Source organism: Cephus cinctus, unplaced genomic scaffold (assembly GCF_000341935.2).
Source record: "Cephus cinctus unplaced genomic scaffold, Ccin1 Ccin1_scaffold0171, whole genome shotgun sequence".
NCBI classification, from domain to species: domain Eukaryota; kingdom Metazoa; phylum Arthropoda; class Insecta; order Hymenoptera; family Cephidae; genus Cephus; species Cephus cinctus.
In genome coordinates, this window is record NW_014332895.1 from 307,237 (window position 1) to 330,494 (window position 23,258).

At 37.9% G+C, this 23,258-nt stretch overlaps 3 protein-coding genes across 14 annotated transcripts in view; all 3 read left to right on the forward strand.

Moving 5' to 3' along the window:
* Positions 1-7,457, forward strand: part of LOC107264464 (inositol hexakisphosphate and diphosphoinositol-pentakisphosphate kinase 2) — a 20,513-nt gene extending 13,056 nt beyond the window's left edge. For 6 of the 8 annotated variants that reach the window (XM_025081750.1, XM_025081752.1, XM_025081751.1 and 3 more), the window contains 9 exons: positions 74-231; positions 320-468; positions 2,890-4,485; positions 4,549-4,840; positions 4,937-5,028; positions 5,094-5,208; positions 5,366-5,764; positions 5,848-5,935; positions 6,020-7,457. In XM_025081750.1, coding sequence (XP_024937518.1) covers positions 74-231; positions 320-468; positions 2,890-4,485; positions 4,549-4,840; positions 4,937-5,028; positions 5,094-5,208; positions 5,366-5,764; positions 5,848-5,935; positions 6,020-6,352 — 3,222 coding nt within the window. In that variant the 3' untranslated portion in view covers positions 6,353-7,457. Of the gene's footprint in view, positions 1-73; positions 232-319; positions 469-1,537; positions 1,586-2,889; positions 4,486-4,548; positions 4,841-4,936; positions 5,029-5,093; positions 5,209-5,365; positions 5,765-5,847; positions 5,936-6,019 lie in introns of all 8 variants that reach the window. The other 2 variants (XM_025081754.1, XM_025081756.1) reach the window with 2 other exon arrangements.
* Positions 7,458-7,568: 111 nt separating this feature from the next.
* On the forward strand, positions 7,569-17,493 carry LOC107264467 (protein Fer3). Its single transcript, XM_015732751.2, has 9 exons — positions 7,569-7,940; positions 8,084-8,827; positions 8,932-9,020; positions 9,930-10,111; positions 10,249-10,403; positions 15,903-16,062; positions 16,165-16,805; positions 16,910-17,071; positions 17,385-17,493. The coding sequence occupies exons 4-7, from the start codon at positions 10,064-10,066 to the stop codon at positions 16,315-16,317; spliced, it is 516 nt and encodes a 171-aa protein (XP_015588237.1). The 5' UTR covers positions 7,569-7,940; positions 8,084-8,827; positions 8,932-9,020; positions 9,930-10,063; the 3' UTR covers positions 16,318-16,805; positions 16,910-17,071; positions 17,385-17,493.
* Positions 17,227-22,236, forward strand: LOC107264470 (protein unc-50 homolog). Of its 5 annotated transcripts, XR_003058827.1 has the most exons (9): positions 17,227-17,493; positions 17,572-17,671; positions 17,735-17,886; positions 17,965-18,285; positions 18,356-18,457; positions 18,532-18,708; positions 18,932-19,486; positions 21,296-21,577; positions 21,647-22,236. XR_003058827.1 is itself a non-coding variant. In XM_015732754.2 (7 exons), the coding sequence occupies exons 2-6, from the start codon at positions 17,580-17,582 to the stop codon at positions 18,666-18,668; spliced, it is 804 nt and encodes a 267-aa protein (XP_015588240.1). In that variant the 5' UTR covers positions 17,227-17,493; positions 17,572-17,579; the 3' UTR covers positions 18,669-18,708; positions 18,932-19,509. The 5 variants fall into 5 exon arrangements, 3 of the variants coding, with proteins under 3 accessions (XP_015588240.1, XP_015588239.1, XP_015588241.1); XR_003058828.1 differs by lacking the exons at positions 21,296-21,577; positions 21,647-22,236 and adding an exon at positions 20,798-20,877; XM_015732754.2 differs by lacking the exons at positions 21,296-21,577; positions 21,647-22,236 and having other exon boundaries at positions 18,932-19,509.
* The last annotated feature ends 1,022 nt before the right edge of the window (positions 22,237-23,258 follow it).

Consider the following 23,258-nt stretch of genomic DNA (forward strand, 5'->3'; position numbering starts at 1 on the left):
TGCACCTACTCCTGGTTTAAAACTCTGCGGCATCTTGACGAAACTGGTAATAAAATTGTTGTACAATGTTCAGGATACCTCCCCACCGCCGATGGAAACTGAACCGATTGATCCCATAATGGACAGTCCGACAACCAGCAGGGCAATAGACATGATGGACCTAGATTCGAATTTAATGGATGAACCCTTCGACAGCGGATTCCTCCAGAGTTCTGCACCGATACCAATCAGGTTTCCTGAAATTAACTTTGCAAAGTTATGCGGTTACAAGGCAATTCCAGTAGTAAGATTTGTATACTATCCTCTTGCTCTTTAACAGTGCCAGGACGGTCGCTGGTCATGAAGCTGCAAGACTGGGTAGCCAATTGGCAGCGAGTCAAAGACAACGACGGGAAAGGGAAGCAGCTGGAATTAGTGAACCTCGCGCTCGCAGTTATGATCATCAACGACAGGATAAACCTGAGAAAGGTAAGTATCGTTTCTTCTTAACTACTCTACTCTCTTCCATTTCTTTGAATTTTGAGGGAAGAGAAAACTAATGGTTTGGTGCACATTTCTCTATGAATTGGTCCTGGGTGTAAGACTGTCCGAAGCAATTACTAGTCATCGTCGACTTGTCAAAGTTTTAATAGATGATCATCAGTAGGAGAAACAAGGTTTTGCATGGACTGATAAATTAAATGATGACGATGACGACTCTTTGACTTTACTCAATTCTCACGGTGTTCTACAATTTGTTTACTTTTCCTTTTTTTTTTTTTTTACTTGTTTTATTATATTTTCAAACTCACCTTTTATTATCCTCTCGCTTCTACTTGTGTACTGTAACTTTTTTACGTTAATTTGGATTCACTTGAAAACATTCTTTGATTCTATTTTTCTTGAACCTCTTCGACCAGGTATATCAAATGTTTCGCACTGATTGCCCTCGTCCCTTTCTTTTTTACTTTTTGACATTCTATATCGTTTCGATATGTGCATTCTAATTTATTATTCAGTAACATTCCACGTTATTACCTTGATTGATATTCAACTTTTCTCCACAAGTTCAATTGTTTTTGCTCCTAAAGTTCTAATGAAAATGAGAGTTACACTGTACGACGACTGTTGAAGACTTGACTTGGCGAACAGTGTGACACTCGCTTTTTGCGTCACTAACCGGTGCCACTAATGTCTCGTGATCCGCTTGTGGCGATTAGGAATTGTTGTGACGTAATAATTGGTGTCCAATGAAAGTGTTACTTTGGCGAGTACACGTAGCTTTTGTAAATGTCGACTAAAGTAAATGGGATGTATTGTTCGGTGTTTACCGGGTGCGAATATGCAATAAAAAAGAATTGAAGGCGCGTCCAGCTGACATTGTCGCGCTATTATCAATCCTCATAGTTTAATGCCGAACAAGATGATCATGGCAATCATCATCCGCCGAGTGAACGAATCAATCGTATGATGAGATAATCGCACGTTCAATCTCGCTCCAACTGGTCACAAAGTTTTTGCGTTTTCGTCTCCTTTTTTTTTTTTTTCTTTTTTGTAGCTGCGGACAAGCTGCAGTATCAGAGCTTGGACGCGGTCAACAAGGAAGGTACGTCCTTTCGTTGCCATCTTTCCTCTGGCTACCTTTCACTCTTCGTTCTCGCTCTCCCTCTGTCTCTCTTTGTAAATTTCTGAACCTATGAAATTCTCAGTAGATTCCACCAGTCTTTGTCTCTTAGAAGCTACGCAAAATTCACATGAGATTTTACTGTTATTCTGAAATCATCTGACAGAATTCTTTTTGTGCAAAATTTATCGTAACGTATATAACAAAACGTTAAAAGTTTTTGAAGCTTTTAAACAAGAAGAAACAGGAAAGACAGAGAAGTGGAAAAAAAGGAGAGAAGAGAATACGTCGAGAGGAAGTCTGAGAGAAGGAATGGCAGTTCAGTTGGAATAACTCTTTGCTCTGCGATAATTGTGTGCGTGGAGGCCCATCAAATTTTGTCAAAGGGGCGACTGTTTGGACCATGCTTTGTATTAAAAAAAATTTTTTAAACATGAAACATGATCCATCCAGCCGTCAATAAATATACTACATTTCCCACATCCACGATTATTCCAATTCACTGTGTTCCATTTGTACTTGAATATATGCTCGTGCAGGAATGCCTTATCTTTATTGCTTAAATGCTTATACCTTACATAATGCAGTATACTATATATAAAATGTTGCTACGCTTTTTTTACTTTCGCGTCTCATTAGTATCTCGCAAGCTAAAATCATTCGACCAGATCATTAAAGCCATAGTGGCGCTTTCGGTAATATGTATATGCACGTGCCTGATATAATTAGCATCCAAGTAATATGTAATTATGTATATAAATATATATACATATGACTGTGTACATTTTTCCTCGCTATTTGTTTGTATTTTTTCTCTTTCTCTTTCGTACCAATTGCTTTGCACTCTTGTTAAAAGACGTCGTGCATCCATTAACGATAATTTTAACAAAAATAATTAACGTTAACGCTATATTTTGTTTTGTCTCGAAATAAATATTAGAAAAAAAATATTCTTTTGTCCCTACTCGATTCTCCAGTTTGTAGTTATTTTTCTGAAATTTTTTTTGAGGATAAAATTTGTACAACTGCTGTCTCGTGACCGGTGACACTGTTGTCTATATGGAGTAATCGTGATGTTACGTAATACCATCGGTGATGGGTCATTTAATGTTATTTATTTGTTTCTTTCTTTTCTTTCCATCCTACTCTTATCACTCTTTTCCCATACTTTCTCTTTACCTTCTGCTTATCTTTACGTTACACACTGTATACACTCTTTCTCTGTCTGTTTTGAAATGTGTCTATCCTTCATCTGACTTGCCTATTAATTAACCTTAATCTCGAAGAAGCTTCAGTCCAGGAGGTTTCGGAGGAATCAAGTATACCGGAATGTTCCCCCAGGAACGATTTCCTTAACGTACCTTACCTGGGAAAGCCCTTAGTCCTGGCTCACTCCATAAGCTCTCCGGATCTGCCTATACCATTTGGCGTGAATGCTTCTTCAGCCTCTAGTTCGGGAACCGCCAGTCCCCTAGTTACACTCCATAGCACGCCCTTGGCATCCTGTAGCACACTGTCGCCGTCCTGTGATAACAACAACGAGAACGTATCAACTCCAACGTGTATATCCTGCAAGCCTCCGCTGATATCACACACTAAGAAATATGGCCGCTCCCAGTCCGAGATGACTCTGCCCAGTGTGGAAGTAAGCGGTGAGTTCAGCGAAGCTTCTCCGTCGGTATTCATGTCCAACCAGGTATCAAGTTCCCTGTCGCCGTCCAACCACACGAACAAGTCACATCATTTGACCGTTTATCAAGATCACTACGACACGGAGTTTGGCTCCAAGAGACGATCACGATCCCTGTCACCCGGTTGTCCACCACGTTGTCCATGTTACAATTGCACCATCTCGGAACTGATATCCCAGAGCAGATCGCTGTCGCTCTCCGAGCGCTTAAACCTTCAAACTTACTTCTTTCGCTCGTTGTCTCATAAGTTTTGCAACTGTTCATGCTACTCGTCCGGCCTGCTCGAACCTAACTTCCTGTGGATGGAGTCATTCCGTTCCTGTCAGGAGGTCTTCCCGTCGACCCACGGAAGTCCCTGTCGTAACATGACTTACTCGTCACACTTGAGCTCGTTCCCCGAGGATGGTGCAACTGCAGGACACTGTCAGGAGACTGATCTCAGTGAACACTCGAGACTTCCTTCGGGTAGTTCCACTCCGAATACACACCTCCAGTGTTCTACACCCTGTGGAACGTCCAGGATGCACTTCGGCTGTTGCGTCTACCGCCACGAGAAGCATCGGCTCGATACCACCAGGTCACCTCCCGGGTGCAGGGTTCTCTCGAGGACACTCTCGTGCTCTGATATGGGAGCCACCTTCGCTAATCCTGGCACAGACTCCGATTTCTCGTCCTCCTACTCCCACTCACCGGACTCACGCACTTACCGTAATTTTAGAGATAGACGATACTCTCACAACGACGTCCTCGGGACGACGTCCTTGCTCGGACATACGTCATCGCGTCCTATTGATCTAGAACCACCGCTTTCGTCCTTGTGTCCTTGCACTCATCAGCATTATTGTAATGGCTCACGTCATTGTCATTGCTTTGCGCGTCATCATTACAAGTGTCAGCACAGAATGTCCAACGATAATCCCAGGAAGCCGATTCCCAGACTCCAACCGCAACGATCCTTCTCATCTCCAGACACACGACCTTCGATCATTCAACCTGACCTCACCTGCACAGCCAGGCGCCACCGTCACAGTATCTCCGGACAGATGAGTTATTTCAAGCTGTTGGGCTACAACGTTAGCAAGAAGCTGACGGGATCTACGAACAGCCTCTTTAGTACAGCTGTTATAAGTGGCTCGTCGAGCGCTCCCAATCTTAAGGACATGGTACCGCCTCACGCGTCAGCTGTCGCTGGTGAGTACATTGGATTCCCCGAGTACAGTTCTCATTTGTCATTTAATTACGCATTATTTATAGATATGGATTTTATCGTAGCTATTGAAGGATTTGGGGGTGTGCCACCGATCAGACCTCTGGAGACCCTGCACAATGCGCTGTCCCTTCGTCAACTCGATTCCTTCTTGGAGATGATGACCATCGCACCCTTGTTTAGAACGCCGGCGTCATCACCGCCTAAGTTTCCATCGCCGGGAGGCTCGATTCATGGGGCGGTTATGCCTAATCTGAGCATTGGCGGCATCAGTCGAGAGTATCATTCCTCAGACTTGGAGTGTGTCAGGTACCGTAAGCCATTAGGCGTCGTTCCTCTGTGAGTATTCGTATATATCTTCAAAAGGTTATTTCTATGTTGATCAATGCGTAAACGAGAACAGAAATGTTATTTTCATTTATTATTTCTTTACAGGTACATCACGCCTACTCCTATACAGTATAAAGGACCCAATGATACTGATGTAATTGATGTTAGGAATCAGCCGTCACCTACCAGTCCGAACAGTAAGTGAATACTTTAATATATAAGTATTGATAAAATATATTTTATAATAACTGTTTGAAACTAGGTACAGGATGGTGGAGCAGCGAGCCTCAATCCTTCCTGTCCTCGGAACCGTCCTCACCAGCACCAACATCAGCTGGAGAGTGCAGTATGTCTATTAGCCTGGTCAGCAACGATGGGTAAATAAAAAAATAATTGCTTTTATCAAAATTGATTAAGGCTTATCTGTATGAAAATGATTAATCGTCATTATCATATTATACATATTAATCCGGCTTATACTTTCACGCAAGACGGATCTACTTTTGATCAGGACCATTATTTTACTTTCTGTAGAATACAGCCATTCGGCGGCGGACCTAATAAATTCTCAACAACACCAGGACTAGACTTGGATTTTAATGACATCTGCATGAATCTGGACCAGGAGTGCCGCGAGAGTCGCGGCAGCATCTCTTATACAGATTATTACAGTAACGAGGACGGTCAGATTCGCGGAAGTGGGAACGATACCATCTGTAGGAATTTGAAGCAGAGCACATGCTCGAACGAGGCGAATGCAGATAACCTTGACGATGACGAGGATCACACTTTGACATTGAGACAGAGCGAGGAGCAGAAGAAGCAAGACGTGAAGTACATCTTCGAGCAGAAAGAGTCTTCCGCTTCCGGTACTGGGAGTACAACTGCTGCTAGTATGGTAAAGCCAAGTAGTAGTTTCAAGAAAATTGGCAGGTGAATAAATCTCAGGAGCCTGAACCAGGTAAACCAGGACAATCTCAATATCATTCATACGGCTTTTATTCTTTTCGCTACAGATTCAGGGTGGAGAGCATGGAGATCGCTGACGAAGACGTTAGGATAAAGGAGTCAACGTCCCTGAGTTCGACTTTCACTAGAGAAAACGTAAGAACAAGCACACACAAGCTAGATATCATTTACACTACCGGAAAGTCTTAGAGTATGAAACTGGATACTGATGTGGCACAGGACTCAAAGAAGATGACGTCTGGCCCGTCATCCTCCTGCAGTAGGAGGAGGAACTTCTCAAGATCGCAGAGCGTCTCTACACCCAAGGTCACTTCCGAGAAGGATATAAGTGCTGAATCAAGCTTCAAGTTCACCGCCAACCAGGGTTCCTGCTCGGTGACCTCCAGCGATGATCTCGAAAATCGTAAGGTGAACTTGGTGGAGCCATCGTCGACCGGAAGTCCTTCAAAGGAATCACATGATCAAGAACCCATACTTACTTTAGCAAGTAGTCTAAAGGACAGTTCCAGCATAAAAATAGGCTTTAACGTTCAGGATAACAAGAATGGTTAATACGGACAACAAAACATAATAAGCACAACATGTTCTCGAAAGGCCACGTAAGATTTTACATTTACTCCTTTCCGTATTCGCCAGGCTAATTTGAAGGCGTGAATCGTCACGTAAACAGTACATTCCACCTCGTAAGAGGCAACAAGATAAAGAACAATTATTTTTTAAAAATATTACAGGAAGGATCAACACAAATTAATCGTAATATTCTTGCACATGGGACCATACGTCCCTAATATATGGGTTTTGATAATCGGATGTTCCTACCCACTTTGTAATTGCTTCAATTGGGATTTAAAATTAAAGTGTCATATATTCTCGTTGTACATGACCGGGCAATAATGGCTTTTCTCTTCACAAACGTAATAGTATTAAATGACAATAGTATTCTGGAAGACCATTTTTGCTCCCTGCTGTGTATGTTAACGTGTTTCATTCAAAATACAAATAACAGAAGAGGCCCTTTCGAATCCTAGCAGATTTCTCAAATATTTGTTCAATAATAGACACATAGGTCCGGCTACATTGCTACGTAAGTGCAATGTAAGTAGATCGCTTTATCATGTTTTCTTTTTATAAATATATTTAAATATATGTAGAAATCAAAAATTTACGTTTAACGATGCAGGAATTGTAAATAGATGCGTTTATGCAGACGATATTGTGCAATTGCTGGTACCTTTTTTTTCATTTGCCTGACATATTTTTTTAGCACGTTGACTGCCACGGTACTTTTCAGAATTAGGCCAACTATGAGTTATCTCGTAGCTTGGCTGTCAACGTGTTAATCTACTGATATTGAAAATCATGAATCACATAGCTACTAGCGACCTTGATCATAAGTGGGTAGAAATAAAAAAAAAATATCAGCTAAAGATACAAATGCAAGTGATGAGAATGGAATGAAATAAAAATAGTATACTCTTGTGGCGAACGATCTCATATTTATCAGATGCATTCGTGTACTTAGGATTTGAGTTGCTACAGACAACAAGAAAAATATTATAAGAAAAGGTACTCGACGTTCCTCTGTGTATAGACGCTTTGTATTAGAATTTTAAAAACTGTGAATATAATATCCAACAAGTAAAAATGTCCATGTCAACAATTTCTTATTTGTTATTTTCCATGTTTCAACAGTTTACTTAGCGTCCTGCCAATGATTCCAAATCAGGTTACTCACTATAACCTGTCACTCTGCTAACGCACAGTGGGGAATTGACAGATCCAATGTGTTTCCTGGCTGATCCTTCTCTAAATGACCATGAAAAAAGGTGTCACGCTTTGCTTGCTATTATGACAAATCCCCTGTGGCGAAACGAAGCCGCACTAAGGGAAAACAAGGCTAAACGAGATAGCCTAGGGGTAGCACTATAAGCCGAGACAGCATTACGTATTAACGCAATGCGTTAAACCCCATACTGCCAATAGTATAATTTTGGGTAACGAGCAGACAAATCCGTGACCCCATTTTTGCAGCATCCAATTTCTAAGGCTTTGTTCGAGGTCGCATCAGAATTCGATTGGCTTAACACGTGCACTTATGTGAGGCCCGTGTGATATCAAGAGCATCTGTTCTCTGCTTAACGTAATATCCACAATTTTTCAAAACGACTTTTTCTAGCTGTAATTAATTGTTTGATTGATATTCAATATTTTTTATGTATCTAAAGGCTTTATATTGATTTTTATACTTTTTTTTTATTAATGATCTTTGATTTATGTCTTCAGGTTTATGCAAACTCAAAACCATTCGTTACTTGATATATCTATATCTTTGTATGGAAAACTCGACGACCTTTCAGCGCCGACGCCTCGAGCATTGATCCAAGGCGTCAGCTTGCAGTTATGACGATAGTCATGCACACTGTATATAGATCTATAGAATCATATATATATATATGCTACTACCAAATAGCAAGCTACAAATTTGAAGAGGATCTTTTGAGAAGCTGGGTTTTCATAAAAAATCATCATGACAAATCTTTAAGCTATCAAAATATATCTGTTCTTACAGTAATACAGAAAGCATCATTTATGACGTTACAAAAAAAAATGTAAAATACGCTGAAGCATTTTGGAAATTAAAAGATTATAAAAACCAATACTAAATCTTGAAAATAAGTTTCAGATAATTGATAGAGACTGTGAAGATTGATGAGATGGAAAAAAAGTCCAATTGCCAGGAAAATGGAAAATTTCATCGTTTCCCTTTTATTTTTATCAAAATAATCACATGCTAATAGTGGCAGCAATTACTGAATGCAGTCGAGGGGTGAAAACGTGTACTAAGAATGGACGATGGAGTTGCGAGGCTGACACTACTTATTGTAGTTGGCCAGATATTAATAATTTTATGCACCCCCTTGGGAAGACCGATGCACAGGCAAATAGAATCCGATTTGACACGGGTAAATTGCTCGATGTTTGTCCGCCCCGTTTCAGAATGATTTCAGGGGCGTTTAGGAGGGTTCGGTAAGTCGAACTGATATATAATAATATTAGGGGATTCGTATCTGGACTGTGACGTTCATCGCGTCAAGTGACTCCTCGACTAATATCTATTTAATTAATTTCAGACTTATTTGAAATCTGTCATGGAGCCTTGACAATATGTTGCGTTATGCCCCTAATACTTTTAGTCAAGTGACGACACGTGGACTATGGGGTAAATTTGGTGACATGGTCTATTTTAGAATTTCTGTGATAGGAATTAGAGGGTACAACGTATATGATCTTTGGAAATCTTTTATGAGAATTTGCAAACGTTATTCTTCTTTTATTGTCATTGTTTAATTGGATTGTGTAACGTTAATAATTATTTCAACATTTGTACGTCTTATTGCTAATGGATCAGTAGTAATAGTTAGGAAATTTTATGACTTGAATATGATTTTTGTTAACTGTGAGATATTGTGTATTATCTATCACAGTGTATTGATTGATACTGAAATTGCATGAAAGTTATAATAATAACTGCTAATGAAGGTGGTATACGAATTTTCGTTTTTTTTTTTTGTTTAATAAGTATAACTAAATTGTCAGATGAAATGGGACAAAATAGTATGAACGGGGCGTAGTTCCAACTGGCCATGCCCCTACAGTCAAATGATGTAATCCCATGAGCTCCGACCTAACAAAAGCTGTCGGAGGACCAACGAGATACAAGGAAATTGCGCAAGCGTGTTCGACTATCCAATGATATATTTCCTGGGGGTCTGTTCGTCATAATAAGGGTAGTAAAATGGGCGGAGTTTGAGGGACAGTTGGACATAATCTTTAGGGTCCACTCATAACGAGATTCGCGAAAAGGTACTCACTGCCACTCCGATTCCAAATACGCGAAGTTGACAGTTGATATTTAGCAGTGTCCGTGCCTTTATTAACTAGCAGTTGCGCCGTTAAAAGTGTTTTTTTATTTTTCTTTGTATAAAAGCACGTCGTGCGGAATATAATTAATACCAATTGAAAATATCCTTTAGCTCATTAATCAGATTAGAACGAAAGAAATAACCAAAATTTAGACAATTTTTTGTACTCCTCGAAAGTAATTTTTTTATTTTTCGTTCTCCAAAAGATTACCGCATCCTCATCAACCCCAACGATTAAGGGGTTGGTGCTGGATCCCATCCTGTATTTCTTTGAGAATCACCACGTATCGTCCTGGTGAAGCTTCTACAAGAACAATTCGAAATCGGTTCACTACGGGATATGAGCTACCCTGAACCACTCTGGGAAATCAATGGAAATCAAGCACCAGTGAGTTCAACATTGACAAAAATAATCAATCACCCTAATAAACCTTTTTCTATAATGATCATCTATGGTAGCTAAAATCCTAACAAGTAGTATCATGTGAGTTAAAGAATTTTTACTGATATTATAATTCTTATCAGGTGATAACGGCGGAAATGTCGCAGTACGTTGGTTCGGATCTTGGAGGCTACCCTATATGGGATAGTTCCGTTTTATATCAAGCTCAACCACCTACTCATTCACACGTTAACGAACACGGTCTTTATCGTCAACCATGTGCATTACTTCATCAGAGGTACTTTTTATCATGGACAGAGAATTATTCCTTCTTTTAAAAAAAACTCCGTCTTGGATTTAAATCAAGGAGATTGGCATGGGTGTGACTGAAATTTATATTTTATTTTATTCATTAAAGTGCTACACAATTATAACGATATATTCATTATTAATCCATCGATAACGTAAAAATTGTAGATTCACTATTAATTATATTATTATATCATAATCAGTATCGTATTTCTACAGATACAGTATCGTATTTCTACTCCAGCAAATGCCGAATACCAATTACTTATCAGCGATTAGTTCGTACATCCACCATACTTCTGTGTTTAAAATAGAGTCCGTTCTATGACTTTGTTGATTCTTACATTTTGAGCTACAGAAAATCCAAATGATATATTGATGATTGCGGTAATAATGCACGTTTAAATAATTACTATGGTTAATGAAAGAAATCTAACCATTTTTTGGAAAAACCATTACCTGATTCGTATTACTCGTACTTCAAAATGTAAGAATTAACCAAATTATTGAATGGATCCTATTTTGAAGACAGAAATACGATGGGCGTCTGGACTAATTATTATGCTACCAGATTCAGGTATACTTGTAATAATTACCCGGGAAAAAAATAATTATACATATATAATTGGAACAAAGATTTTTCTTTATTTGATCATATCTGATCAAATACAAAATTTCATAAAAATTCAGCTTGAGAATTTAAATTCTATATAAATAATAATTTCAAAAGGTAGTTTCATCCATAAATGGATTCATCACAACTATTCAGGCAATATTATTTTTGTAGAATTTAACCCTACAAGACATGAGTCCCTCAGAATCATGTGAAAAGAGACCTTTGTTAAAAAAAATGTCACACTTCCTGTTTAACGCTAAATCTACTAAGGAGGGTCAAGATGACTTGTTTGGCATTTTTTATAACCATTAATCATCAATCCACGGTTTCTCTAGTGTTAAACGCCTATATCCCAGGACATATTAAAACCTCAGATTTCCGTTTTTAGATCAACGTAGAACCGTTGAAACTTTCTGAGAAAAGAAATGTATTTTAAAAAAAACAATTTTAGCAAAGATATGGAGTGTCAAAGTTGCGAGAGCCTGTTAGACTCACAAGGAACCCTTGATAGGTGTCCGCTTCTGATTTTCTACGTTTTCACGCATGTTGTAGTACTCGATAAACTAAGCGACACGTGTTTTTTCTTATCGGCCCAAATTGGATTTTTGGGAGTGAAAATCGCCCCAGACAATTGTGTTACTAAACACCCATTTAATTATTTCACATATAACAGCGGTATCTTTCACTGTGAAACCAACTGGAAAAATTTCATCACAATGAGAGATCGAAAATGTTATATTCTCAAATTTGTCAAATAATTTTTATGGGGGTGAACTACCCCAAAATTATTTTTCATTATATAAAACAAGGATGCAAAATAGAACTTTGCACATTGCTTCCTCATTACTTTCCATTTTTCACAGCCACCTCTACGACGAAGTACGTTGATCAATTATGACTTCTTCACAGAGAAAGCTTTCGGAAAATTGAAAAATAATGAGAAGAAACTGTGCAAGGTTCCACTTTGCATCCTTGTTACATTTTCTTTAATTAGAGTGGTTAAGGGGAAAAATTTATTCTTTTTTTGAAAAATTGAATATCCCATAAACCTGTACCTCTGTACCGATTTCGCTCAAATTCAATACGATGCAACACTGAAGATATCTGCAAATATAAGGAACTGTTCTGTTCAGTAGCCCAACTTTTCGTATAGATATAACGATAATGTAATTTTTGAAAAATTCAAAATGCCATAAAATCTGCTATAATGATTTCCCTCAAATTCAATATGATGCAACATTGCCATATATTATTTCTTTCAGGGAAAATATTTGAACTAACCTACTCAAGATTCGAGAAAGTTAGTGCAATAAGGGAATTTTTTCAAAAAATTCAAAAACACGTAACATCCGAATCCCATTACCGATTTCGGCCAAATTCAATACCAAATAACATTGAACGTACCCGCACGTATGAAGAACTATTTATCTATATAACAAATATTTTACGGAAGTTATAGCGACCACGCCCTTTTTTAATTTTAAAAAGTCATAAAATCTAGAAATTTGCATACATTTTGCCAAAACTTGCAAGAGTTGAAGAGGAACTGCTGCTTTATAAGTGCGCAAAATTTTAGTCCGATCGCTCGAACGATGCTCGAGTTATAGACAATTGAATTTTTGAAGCCCTGCACATACACACACACACACGCACATACATACGGACATTTTTTCTAAACCAATTTCCCCGACGTTTTAAACCATTAATATTCTGGCATGAAAATCTCGAAAAAAATTTTTGTCATGAAAACAGCTTCCCGTATGAGGAAGCAAAATTACCAAACAGGAGTAAATCGAGCCAAAAAATTTGGAAAAAATATATGTTGCTCGCTATAATTAAATATAGTTTACGTGTTTTTACATTTTTGCGAAAAATTATTTTCTAGGGGGTAACCACCCTTAAGTACAATTTATTATGTTTCTCTTAAATAAACTAGTTTTTGGGAATAAACCAACTAGAAAAATTTCCTTATAGTGAAACATCAAAAATGAGATTTTCTCAGCAAATATGCACCTTTAACGAAAATAAGTCGTCAGCTCAATGTCTATAGGCACTCAAATTATATTTAACTTAAATAAATGCTTCCAAATGTAAGGCGTCTCCTAAAAGTGTCAACTTCTGTAATATAAGTTCTTTTGTTCTACGAAAACATACCAACAATAAATTACACTTCAGGGTGGTTACTTATCGCGGTGGTGTAATTATCGCGAGCGACATATTTTTCAAAATTTTGTGGCTCGAATTTACTCCTGTTTGGCAATTTTTTATATAATGAAAAATAATTTTGCGGGAATGTTATGATTCCCGCACACTCTGAACTCATCAAGAGTGCAAAATAGTACATTATGATACAAGTGCAGAAAGTTGGTGATTCCTACGAGTGTGACGCGAGTCAAAATCGTGGCAAACATCACACTAGTAGGAATCACCAATCCGCAAGCGTATCATATTCTATTTTTTGCAACAATGTACGGGAAGTTCGCAGGATATGCACCAAAAAGAAGCACGAAATGGCCGATTCTTGATGAGTTCAGAGTGTGCGGGAGTCATCAAGAGTCAACTATTTCGTGCTTCTTTTTGATGCATATATTGTGAATTTTCCGTACATTGTTGCAAAAAATAGTATATGATACGCGTGCGGGTTGGTGATTCCTACTCCTGTGACGTTTGCAACCCTCGCTTCGCTCGAATCGATTCGAATCATTTGCTGATATGATTGCTCGTTCGCTCGGGCGGCAAACGTCACACTCGTCAGGAACCACCAACTTTCCGCACTTGTATCATATTGTACTATTTCAACATTATTTGGCTGGAATTTACTCCTGTCTGGCAATTTTTTATATAATGAAAAATAATTTTGGGATAGTTCATCCCCATCAAAATTTTTCGACAAATTTGAGAGAATCACATTTTCGATCTCTCATTGTGAGGAAATTTTTCCAGTTGGTTTCACAGTGAAAGATACCGCTGTTATATGTGAAATAATTAAATGGGTGTTTAGTAACACAATTGTCTGGGGCGATTTTCACCCCCAAAAACCCAATTTGGGCTGATAGAAAAAACACGTGTGGCTTAGTTTATCGAGTACTACATCATGCGTGACAACGAAGAAATTCAGAGGCGGACACCTACCAAGGGTTCTTTTCCAGTCATGCCAACTAAGCTCCTATTTTACAGTTGTGTCTGGAAGGATTAGAGTTTCGTAGTGTTATTTTAAAAAATTTTAGATCTGATCAGGTAGAAAGAACTTTTGTATCTGCTTATACATATACAATTTTATATGATTATATATGTATAGGGTATCCCTAAATTGCTTTACCAACGAGGTATTGCGATGTTCGGGGGACATGGCTGATCACGAAAATGATATTCCTTTTGTCGAGAGGTGCTTAGTTTTCAAGCGAAAGCCGTTTAAAGTTGGCCAATCAAAGGAAGGTGTCGGCACAAACGTAGGCACCTGCGATCTTTGAGTTTTCTGTCCTTGCGATTGTTTTTCGAGATAGACGCAGCGGTACTCTGACGCTGCACGCAGGTTATGCAGATAAGTATTTTCCGAAATTTCAGAGAAGCGACTAGCGAGATCACACGTTTGGAATTCTTTGTGAATGCATCCCGTGTAAGTACGCTGCGAATAAAATCTTTTTTTTTTAAATGCGAATATCGTGCGAATGGCTAATTGTAGATTACAAGCGGATCTTTCCTGTCAATTATATTGTGCTTCATGTGGAAAGGATCAATCTGAGATCTCTTGCAGGTCACTCGATGATCCGCAAATCTGCGATCGATTTCTCCTATACTTGTGATATACGTCCGTTTACCTGGTAAATGGGAACGCGGCTGCAATTGGTGCGCATATCCTGGGAATTAAATAAAGCGATTCTTTGCGATTCTTCCGGTATGCAAGATAATTGTTAAATCTTCGATGATCCTAAAATACGAAAGACCGGAAAATGACTTAAGAAAGAATCGAAAACACATGTATCGCTTTGTTTCTTCTTCAGGGTATACACGCCAAATTGCAGCTCTTTCCCACTTCCCAGATGAATGAGCGTATGGCACAAGTGTAGGAGAGATCATTCGCAGATATGCGGCAGATTATCGAGTGACCTACGAGAGATTTCAGATTGATCTTTGTTGAGTGCGTTCCAGTTATCGCCCGCAACGCTTGCAACATCGTTGTTTCTCTATCCAATACATTTAATATTTAAAGACACAACGATGTTGGGAGCGTTGCGGGCGATAAGTGGAACGCACCTGTTATGTCAAGCACAAGATAATTGACACGAAAGATCCACTTGCAATATACAATTATTCATTCACAATAAGAAGATATGTAAATTTCGGTTGTGGGATAGACGTGGGATCTCGCTCGTCTGAAATTTCGGAAAATATTTGCATAACCCGCATGCAACGGCAGAATACAGTAGTGTGCATCTCGAAAAACAATATACGCTGAAAAACAATGACAGCAGAAAATTCAGGAGATTGGAGATGCCTACGTTTGTGCGGACACCTCGCTCTGATTGGTCAACTTTATACGGTTCTAGATTGAAAACTAAGCACCTCTCAACAAACGGAAGGTCATTTTCGTGATGAGCAATGCCCCCAGAACATCGTTGTACCCAGTTAGTAAGGCTATTTAGGGACATCCTTTATAGTTTTATATGATTATATATAATCAATTTTTTGCCTTGTATGTGTATCCTTGAGAATAAACTTATGACATTGTCAATATGTCATTGGCATTTCGCTTCCTTTGATGTTATCAAACGACCATACAGTACACACTAGGATTATGCTTTTTAAGAGTAGCGTTTTTTTCCCTTTTCTTTTATTTCGAATGGTTCCATATGGATGCTGATAATATTACAGCCGTTACACTTCCAATGGCCGCAGTCCGAATTTGCCGACGTCGACCACGAAGAAGCCAAGGCGTCGCGTCGCCACTGTATCCCAGAGAAGAGCAGCGAACATACGTGAGCGTCGAAGGATGTTCAACCTGAACGAGGCATTTGACAAATTACGTAGAAAGGTAAGAGGAAGTCTTACAAATTTTTTTTCAAACGATTCAAATTATCTAACATGCATAACCGTCCTGGATAATCCTATATGCACCATATACTGTCTGTTTCAGGTGCCAACATTTGCTTATGAGAAACGTTTATCCCGAATTGAAACGTTACGTCTAGCCATCACATACATAGCTTTCATGGGCGAGTTACTGGGAATTGAACCGAGCAGTCCAAAGCCAGAATACATACCAAGGGAATATTATTTGCCCAATTGAAATTCAAATGTACCTTATCCATACAATAACTCTGGTCTTCCAATGTAAAGTGCTATGTAATTAATTTACTTTATTTATTCATTTTATTTATTGATTACTTGTTTTATTATTTTTGGATAAATTATTATTTGTCAATACGGTTGACAATAATACCGATGAATAATGTCTTTCACTAATGATCAGGAACTATTGTTCGATTAATCTGGAATAATTCCGCTTGATGGTGATAAGCATAAAATTGGCATAAGATTAATTCGTAACTGTGTAAATGCGTTTAATGACAATAATGATTTTATATATTAAAAATTCAAAATGTCTTCCATGGATTAATGTATATCCTGTCGTACGTCATTCTAGCAGTATTAAGTATTTATTGTACGATATTTTCAAATGACACTCAAAGTGTTATATCCAATTAATGTAATGAAATATGTAAAGGGCAATAAATTAAATCAGTAACGCCTATTTGTTTCCCGTATGACTTTTGTGTAAGTATAGTTGCCGTTTTCAATGGCGTTTAAATTCTTAGACGTTTATCTACAATGATGTACAATCAATTTTTTTCTAATCTCTACTTGTCTTTGAATAATAGTTTTCAGTGTGCTTTGTAATAGAATGTTGATTAAGAATTCATCAATTTTTCATTGGTATTACGTTAATACCCGTCAAATGATTAAGTGACATCATACCTCCATTGACTTGGACAAAACGAATGACTTGTCATTCTCAGCATGCAACGTATCCAAACGTATCTGTACGTATCATTCTACAGAATAAACATGACAATATTTTTATGGATTCTGAACCATATTAAAGAATGCTAGGTAACAACAAATACGACTTTGCCCAAGTTTTTATGACAGCTCTTGGCAGTGGTTCTTCTATCAGTCTATAATGCGCACGTCATCTATTTTATCGTTAGACTGCCTCCGTTTGACTGTAGATGTCACTTGAATAGTTTCACTGATTTTCAGTGGTAATATCAGTATTAGGAAGCCAAGTTTAATATAAATATGAGCGCGAATATCATTGTGGCCTTTGATAATATTTTACGTTTTCCTGTCTAGCATTGATCGTTGAGTGTGTTTGTTTGGCTGGTATAAGGAATGCCACAATATCCCTAACCTAAGAGAACAGTTTCATGTTTATGTATTCTTGGACTTAAAACCCAATAAGGTATGATACTGTTCTTAGTGTTATTTTTATTGTACTTACTGTTTTGATACTTTAAAATAATGTCTGGATGTCACTCAGAAGGCAATATGAAGTATTCTACTTCTCCATCGACCAGTCGTTGCACATCACCTATGTTGCTGCATTCTGGTACGATGTTACCTACTCCAGTAACTTATAGGTATGGTATTGTTTTTTTGTAATTATTTAAATACATTCATTAGTGTTGTATCCTTGCTTTTAGACGCAACTGTATGGGAGCTGCTACAAAATGTTATAAATATTTGAGAAAATTGCTGAAGTTTGATCAAATGGATTTTGAGTTTGCTTCTTGGCAAATGATATATCTTTTCACAGCGCCGCAGAAGGTGTACAGGAATTTTCAAAGTAGAAAACGTAAGTGTTGACTAATAAAAACATAGAACATGTATGTAAAGTATTGAAATAGTTTGGTGTATTGAATAATTCTTTCAGAGACTAAATCACAATTCGCAAGGGATGATCCTGCCTTTGTTGTCCTTTTAAGTTTCTGGCTGTGCATCTCATCCATAGGATTTGCTATACTTTTGGGACTAGGATTCTTCCAGTTTTTTAAATTTCTTTTTTATGTCATCCTAGTAGACTGCATAGGAACTGGAATAATCGTCGCCACACTTTTTTGGTTTATTACAAACAGATACTTGAGAGTCGATCGAACACAGGATGTAGAATGGGGTTATGCATTTGATATACATTTAAATGCCTTCTTTCCACCTCTAATTATCCTTCATTTCTTACAGTTGTTTATGTACAATGGTCAGTACTCAAAATTTGAAAAATAATGACAAAATCATTCCTATTTTAAAGAATATTTGTTATTAAACAGGTCTAATAAAATACGTAGGATTTGGATCAATCTTCCTTGGAAATACTTTGTGGCTAATTGCTGTTAGCTATTACATTTACATCACATTCTTGGGCTACACCAGTATGTAATTTAATTATGCAGTGTAATGATAATTCATATTTTTTCCTATTGATTACAAAAATTGTTTATTTCAGGTATACAGATATTACACAGGACTCAGTTAATACTAATGGCATTACCATGTGCTCTGGTTCTGTATATTGTTACTCTGGCCATTGGCTTCAATATTAGCAACATGGTAATGATCTTTTACCATGAACGAGTCATGTAAATTAAGGAAACAATGAAGCCTACACATAACTATTTGATTGGTAAGAATATTTACACTGTAGCACAATACAGACATCTTATTATGTAATGAAACCACAAAATATATCAGACGTATCCTTATAATACACTGAGCATAACGTTATTGTTAAAAGTGTTTTTCTCTTATTGCTTAAGTACCTACGGAACAACATTTTTACATTTTTAAAGATATTAAAAAGCATTGTTAAATATACATAAAATCAAGTGTTTCTATAATATCTCTAGAATACAACAAACCATTGACATATAGCACAGACTACGCACAAGCATAGAAAAACAGCCGGCTGAAAGAGATAGCGATTGGTTGCGGTCATAGAACTTATACTCCTGGAAGAGGAATGGCGCAGTTAAAAGTGGAGCCAACATGTTGAAACAGAGATATATCTTTTTCTCACTTCGTAACGTTCAGTTCTCCTCACTGCGCAATTTGACTGACATAACAAACCACTGAACTCTAACCATACTGGAATCCTTCCTTCCTTTCCTTATGGCCGATTCCTCCAATGACGAGATGTGCTAATACCATACTGAAATCCGTACGCCTGTATTCGGAAGTAACCACTGAACTGTAACCATACTGGAACGCGTACGGCATTGATGGGGGCGAGCAGAGTGAGATAGCAAGGACACAGGCGAGTGTAGCAGCCTGTCTGTATTATAGACTGTACAGTCTCTGAAAAAGATGTAAGCTGAGATAAAGCAGTGCGCACTGGGAGGACTAACAATAAGTCACCATAACGTAACCTGAAATAGTGGCACATGTATTTTATTTCGAAGCTGGTAAATATTTTTTGTCGCTTTTATAAGATTCTATATTTATATGATGGAGCCTAGATAGGATTTATATGTACATTGTAACGTTCCGACCTTATACCCCGCTATCCTTTATCCTTTGTCCTTCCCAATCATCCAAACTCGATGATGGATACGTCAAGAGCCCCACATAAGAGTGCATAGCGCACTGTGGATGTGCATAACAGTATCTGAGAGAACTCCTCAAATCCTAGAATTCCTCAAGAATCCTATCGACCTCTCACAGCGACGACGATAAAGGAAAGAGAATATAGGACCTTTAATTCTCTAATATTGCATAACTCCCTTGAAACTAGTCACAGCGACAGGCATGAGGAAGTAATATTGGGGAATTATTACCTTTAACATTCCTAGAATCCGAAATACAGTCGACAGACTGAAATCAAAACAAACAAGTGCCCAGACACTGTAAGCCGGCACGCGGCGAAGACAATAGAAATACCAGTAAGCCGGTACTGACAGAAAACCGCTAATTGAATCGGTCAAAACAAACAATCAAATCAAATCGTAAATTAAAATATTGAATCCAAAAAGCGACGTTAACACCTCGGGTGGATAAAAATCGTTATCCCCACTAGTTTTAACGTATTCCTACCGAGGATATAAGCAGCGGTTTCCTCGATAGGAGGATCAGTCAGTCCACTCGTATCTATCTAGACGAATTGACAAGACCCTTGTACACCACAAGACGACAAGAAGCTATTAAAGATTTGGAAAGTGTAAATTATCAAAAAGCTAGGAGAAAACCAATCCTCTGTTCCAGAGCGAACCAGTGAACAGTATTGTACTGCAAACTGTGGGAACTCATCCTCGGCAGTTCCTAGTCTTGGAAAGCATTGTGTCTCCACCATGTATCAGGAAATCTGCCATCCTTGTAGATATTCTGCATCAAAGGCATTGTGCTGGAGCTGTCAGAAATCGACCACTACAGAAACTACACTCCTTAAAAAGCTCAGCTCCCAATATCATTGTGATTAGTAGCTGTCTGAGTCGAACCTATCCTTAACCCCTTCCCGTACTTTAGCGAGTCAGACTCGCGATGAAGATTTTTGCCCAAACATAAATATCGCGAGTCAGACTCGCGACCAGATACTTGGGCCAAACATAAATATCGCGAGTCTGAGTCTCGAACAGATACTTGGGCCATAATGAAAAAAGTCATGAAAGGATATAGAAAACTTTTCTTTTTCATATCAGATATGGCTCTGTTCAACACCTATATTATGCAGAAAACAATTTACAGTCGAAATCGGCAGACTTATGTTAATTACCGTATAGATATAGCAGAGGCAATTTTGCAAATTGTTAAATTACGGGACTACAAAATGCGTGGAAAACCATCAGCTGAAACGCCCCTTTAATTACCTCTGCATTCTCCTGCAGTGAAGTTATTGTAATAGAACTGTCAGGACAGCAGACCATCCACAAAAACAACCCACCTTAGAAAGATTCAGCTCCCAATATCATTGTGATTAGTAGCTGTCTGAGTCGAACCTATCCTTAACCCCTTCCCGTACTTTAGCGAGTCAGACTCGCGATGAAGATTTTTGCCCAAACATAAATATCGCGAGTCAGACTCGCGACCAGATACTTGGGCCAAACATAAATATCGCGAGTCTGAGTCTCGAACAGATACTTGGGCCATAATGAAAAAAGTCATGAAAGGATATAGAAAACTTTTCTTTTTCATATCAGATATGGCTCTGTTCAACACCTATATTATGCAGAAAACAATTTACAGTCGAAATCGGCAGACTTATGTTAATTACCGTATAGATATAGCAGAGGCAATTTTGCAAATTGTTAAATTACGGGACTACAAAATGCGTGGAAAACCATCAGCTGAAACGCCCCTTCGACTCCAAGCCCAATATTGGGCTCGTTTCCCCAAAAGTATAGATCCGACACCTCGAAATAAGCATCCAACAAGAATGTGCAAAGTCTGTTATAAACGTAAAATACGAAGCGCAACAAAGTGGGAATGCTCGAAATGACAAGTGGCTTTACATCTGTCCTAATGTTTTAAGACATATCATACCATGAAGGATTTCTAGAGTTGTATGTATTTTTTTTAGATATTTAGTTTTCTGATTAAATTTTTTAAAATAATATGCTATTTCCTTTTAGGCGCAGTGTTACTACATATTTGAGAGCACCAAACTACATTCGAAAACTGCTATACATTTTCTACAATAATATATAAACAGCTATTATATACTACATTATTATATACAAAATATAATAAATTTATAATATCTATAAACGTAAAAGCATTAGAGTTTACTTCCTCAACTCCTGTATCGCGTAAAATTGACTATATCACAGATATTGCGGGCATCTACATTTCGGATCGTATTGCGACTGTTTACAAACATCAGTCTGGTCTGTTTAGCGCGCGTTGATGCGGACTGCTTAAGCCCGAGTTTCGTCGAGCTAAATGGCACGGGAAGGGGTTAAGATAAGGGATTCAGCAAACGGGGTTCATTGTGATCTCCTGTGGGTACTGAATCATTATCATCCGAACCAATAGCTGGCCCACGGTCTTCGGACGCATTGTGAAATCTGCTGTATTGTGGTTCCAGCTACCTCTCTCCAATCCAAAAGGCTAGCAGAGAGAATAAAGTAAACAAAAACACTTCTTGTCGCCTGTGGTATTACAGGCAATCTAGAGACAATTGTAAAGCATGTGTATGGGTGTGAGAGAGACCAAATAGAATATTAAGGATACCTAGTCTGTAATTTATAGGACAATATATAATTATTTTATTATTTTAAAAACTCCAGTGTCTAAATTGTTTCTGAAGACGCCTGCCCAGTGCACAAACCCTACAAAAAGTCTCGTGATTCCTAGCACTCAAAAATCACGAAACGTCTCAACATACAACAGGATTCTGAATATGAATGAATTTGGATCAATCCATCGTGTATTCGCCATAGATGATAATAATAATAATAATAGTAGTATCATCTTTATTGTCAAGACATTATAGCAAAGGGCGGGAATCAGCTACATACGTACACTGAGAAAAAAATGGTTAAATTTACCATTTCTTAACTATTTTTCAGGGTTCCGAAAGGACTCAACTAACTCGACACCTACTGGTCACGTATGGTTCGGTTTTTTAACAATTTCTCAAATTTTTTCTTAAACAAATGCGGAAGGAGTTCCTTAATCTCTTTGCGAATTTGATTGGAATACTGTGCCGCAATAAACCAGAATGGACCTCGGAACTTGGTTCTCATATGTGTCAGTATCGTCAATAAATTGCTTGTCTTACAATAATTATTATTATTCACTAATTATTAGTGAAGAATTCGGTCATATAATACGGAGTTTCTGTTTTCAAAATTTTATTAATTATGCAACGCATGTGTTTCTCATTCTTTCGTGTGCCTCTCGTTTTTATATTTATCCATCCTAACTTTTCAAATACTGCTCATATTTGGTCAAATTTTCTAATTCAGTATTAAAATTTGATGCATGCATTCTAAATTCTTTGAATCTTCCACGCTACTTCATCAGTGACGCATGGCCCATAATCGCGTTCGCATTGGTTGGTTTATTGTAACTTTAACGCTAATTATCTCGACATTTTTATTTATGAAATAAAAATGTAGACACATATTCCTTAGAATGGGACAAGGAATGCAATGGTTACTACTCTAGTGCGTTTCATACCTAACACCTTGTATTTGAGAAATAGTAGTGATTTCAATGACGAATCTTGAGGCACTCCCG

What these genes read in the sequence shown, in the direction of transcription:
- LOC107264467 (XM_015732751.2), top strand. Translation starts at nt 10,064, where the DNA reads ATGAGCTACCCTGAACCACTCTGGGAAATCAATGGAAATCAAGCACCA. An exon ending in TCAATGGAAATCAAGCACCA is followed by an intron (nt 10,112 to 10,248) that starts GTGAGTTCAACA and finishes AATTCTTATCAG; the next exon opens with GTGATAACGGCGGAAATGTC. An exon ending in TGTGCATTACTTCATCAGAG is followed by an intron (nt 10,404 to 15,902) that starts GTACTTTTTATC and finishes ATAATATTACAG; the next exon opens with CCGTTACACTTCCAATGGCC.
- LOC107264470 (XM_015732754.2), top strand. Translation starts at nt 17,580, where the DNA reads ATGAAGTATTCTACTTCTCCATCGACCAGTCGTTGCACATCACCTATG. An exon ending in CCTACTCCAGTAACTTATAG is followed by an intron (nt 17,672 to 17,734) that starts GTATGGTATTGT and finishes CCTTGCTTTTAG; the next exon opens with ACGCAACTGTATGGGAGCTG. An exon ending in GAATTTTCAAAGTAGAAAAC is followed by an intron (nt 17,887 to 17,964) that starts GTAAGTGTTGAC and finishes TAATTCTTTCAG; the next exon opens with AGACTAAATCACAATTCGCA.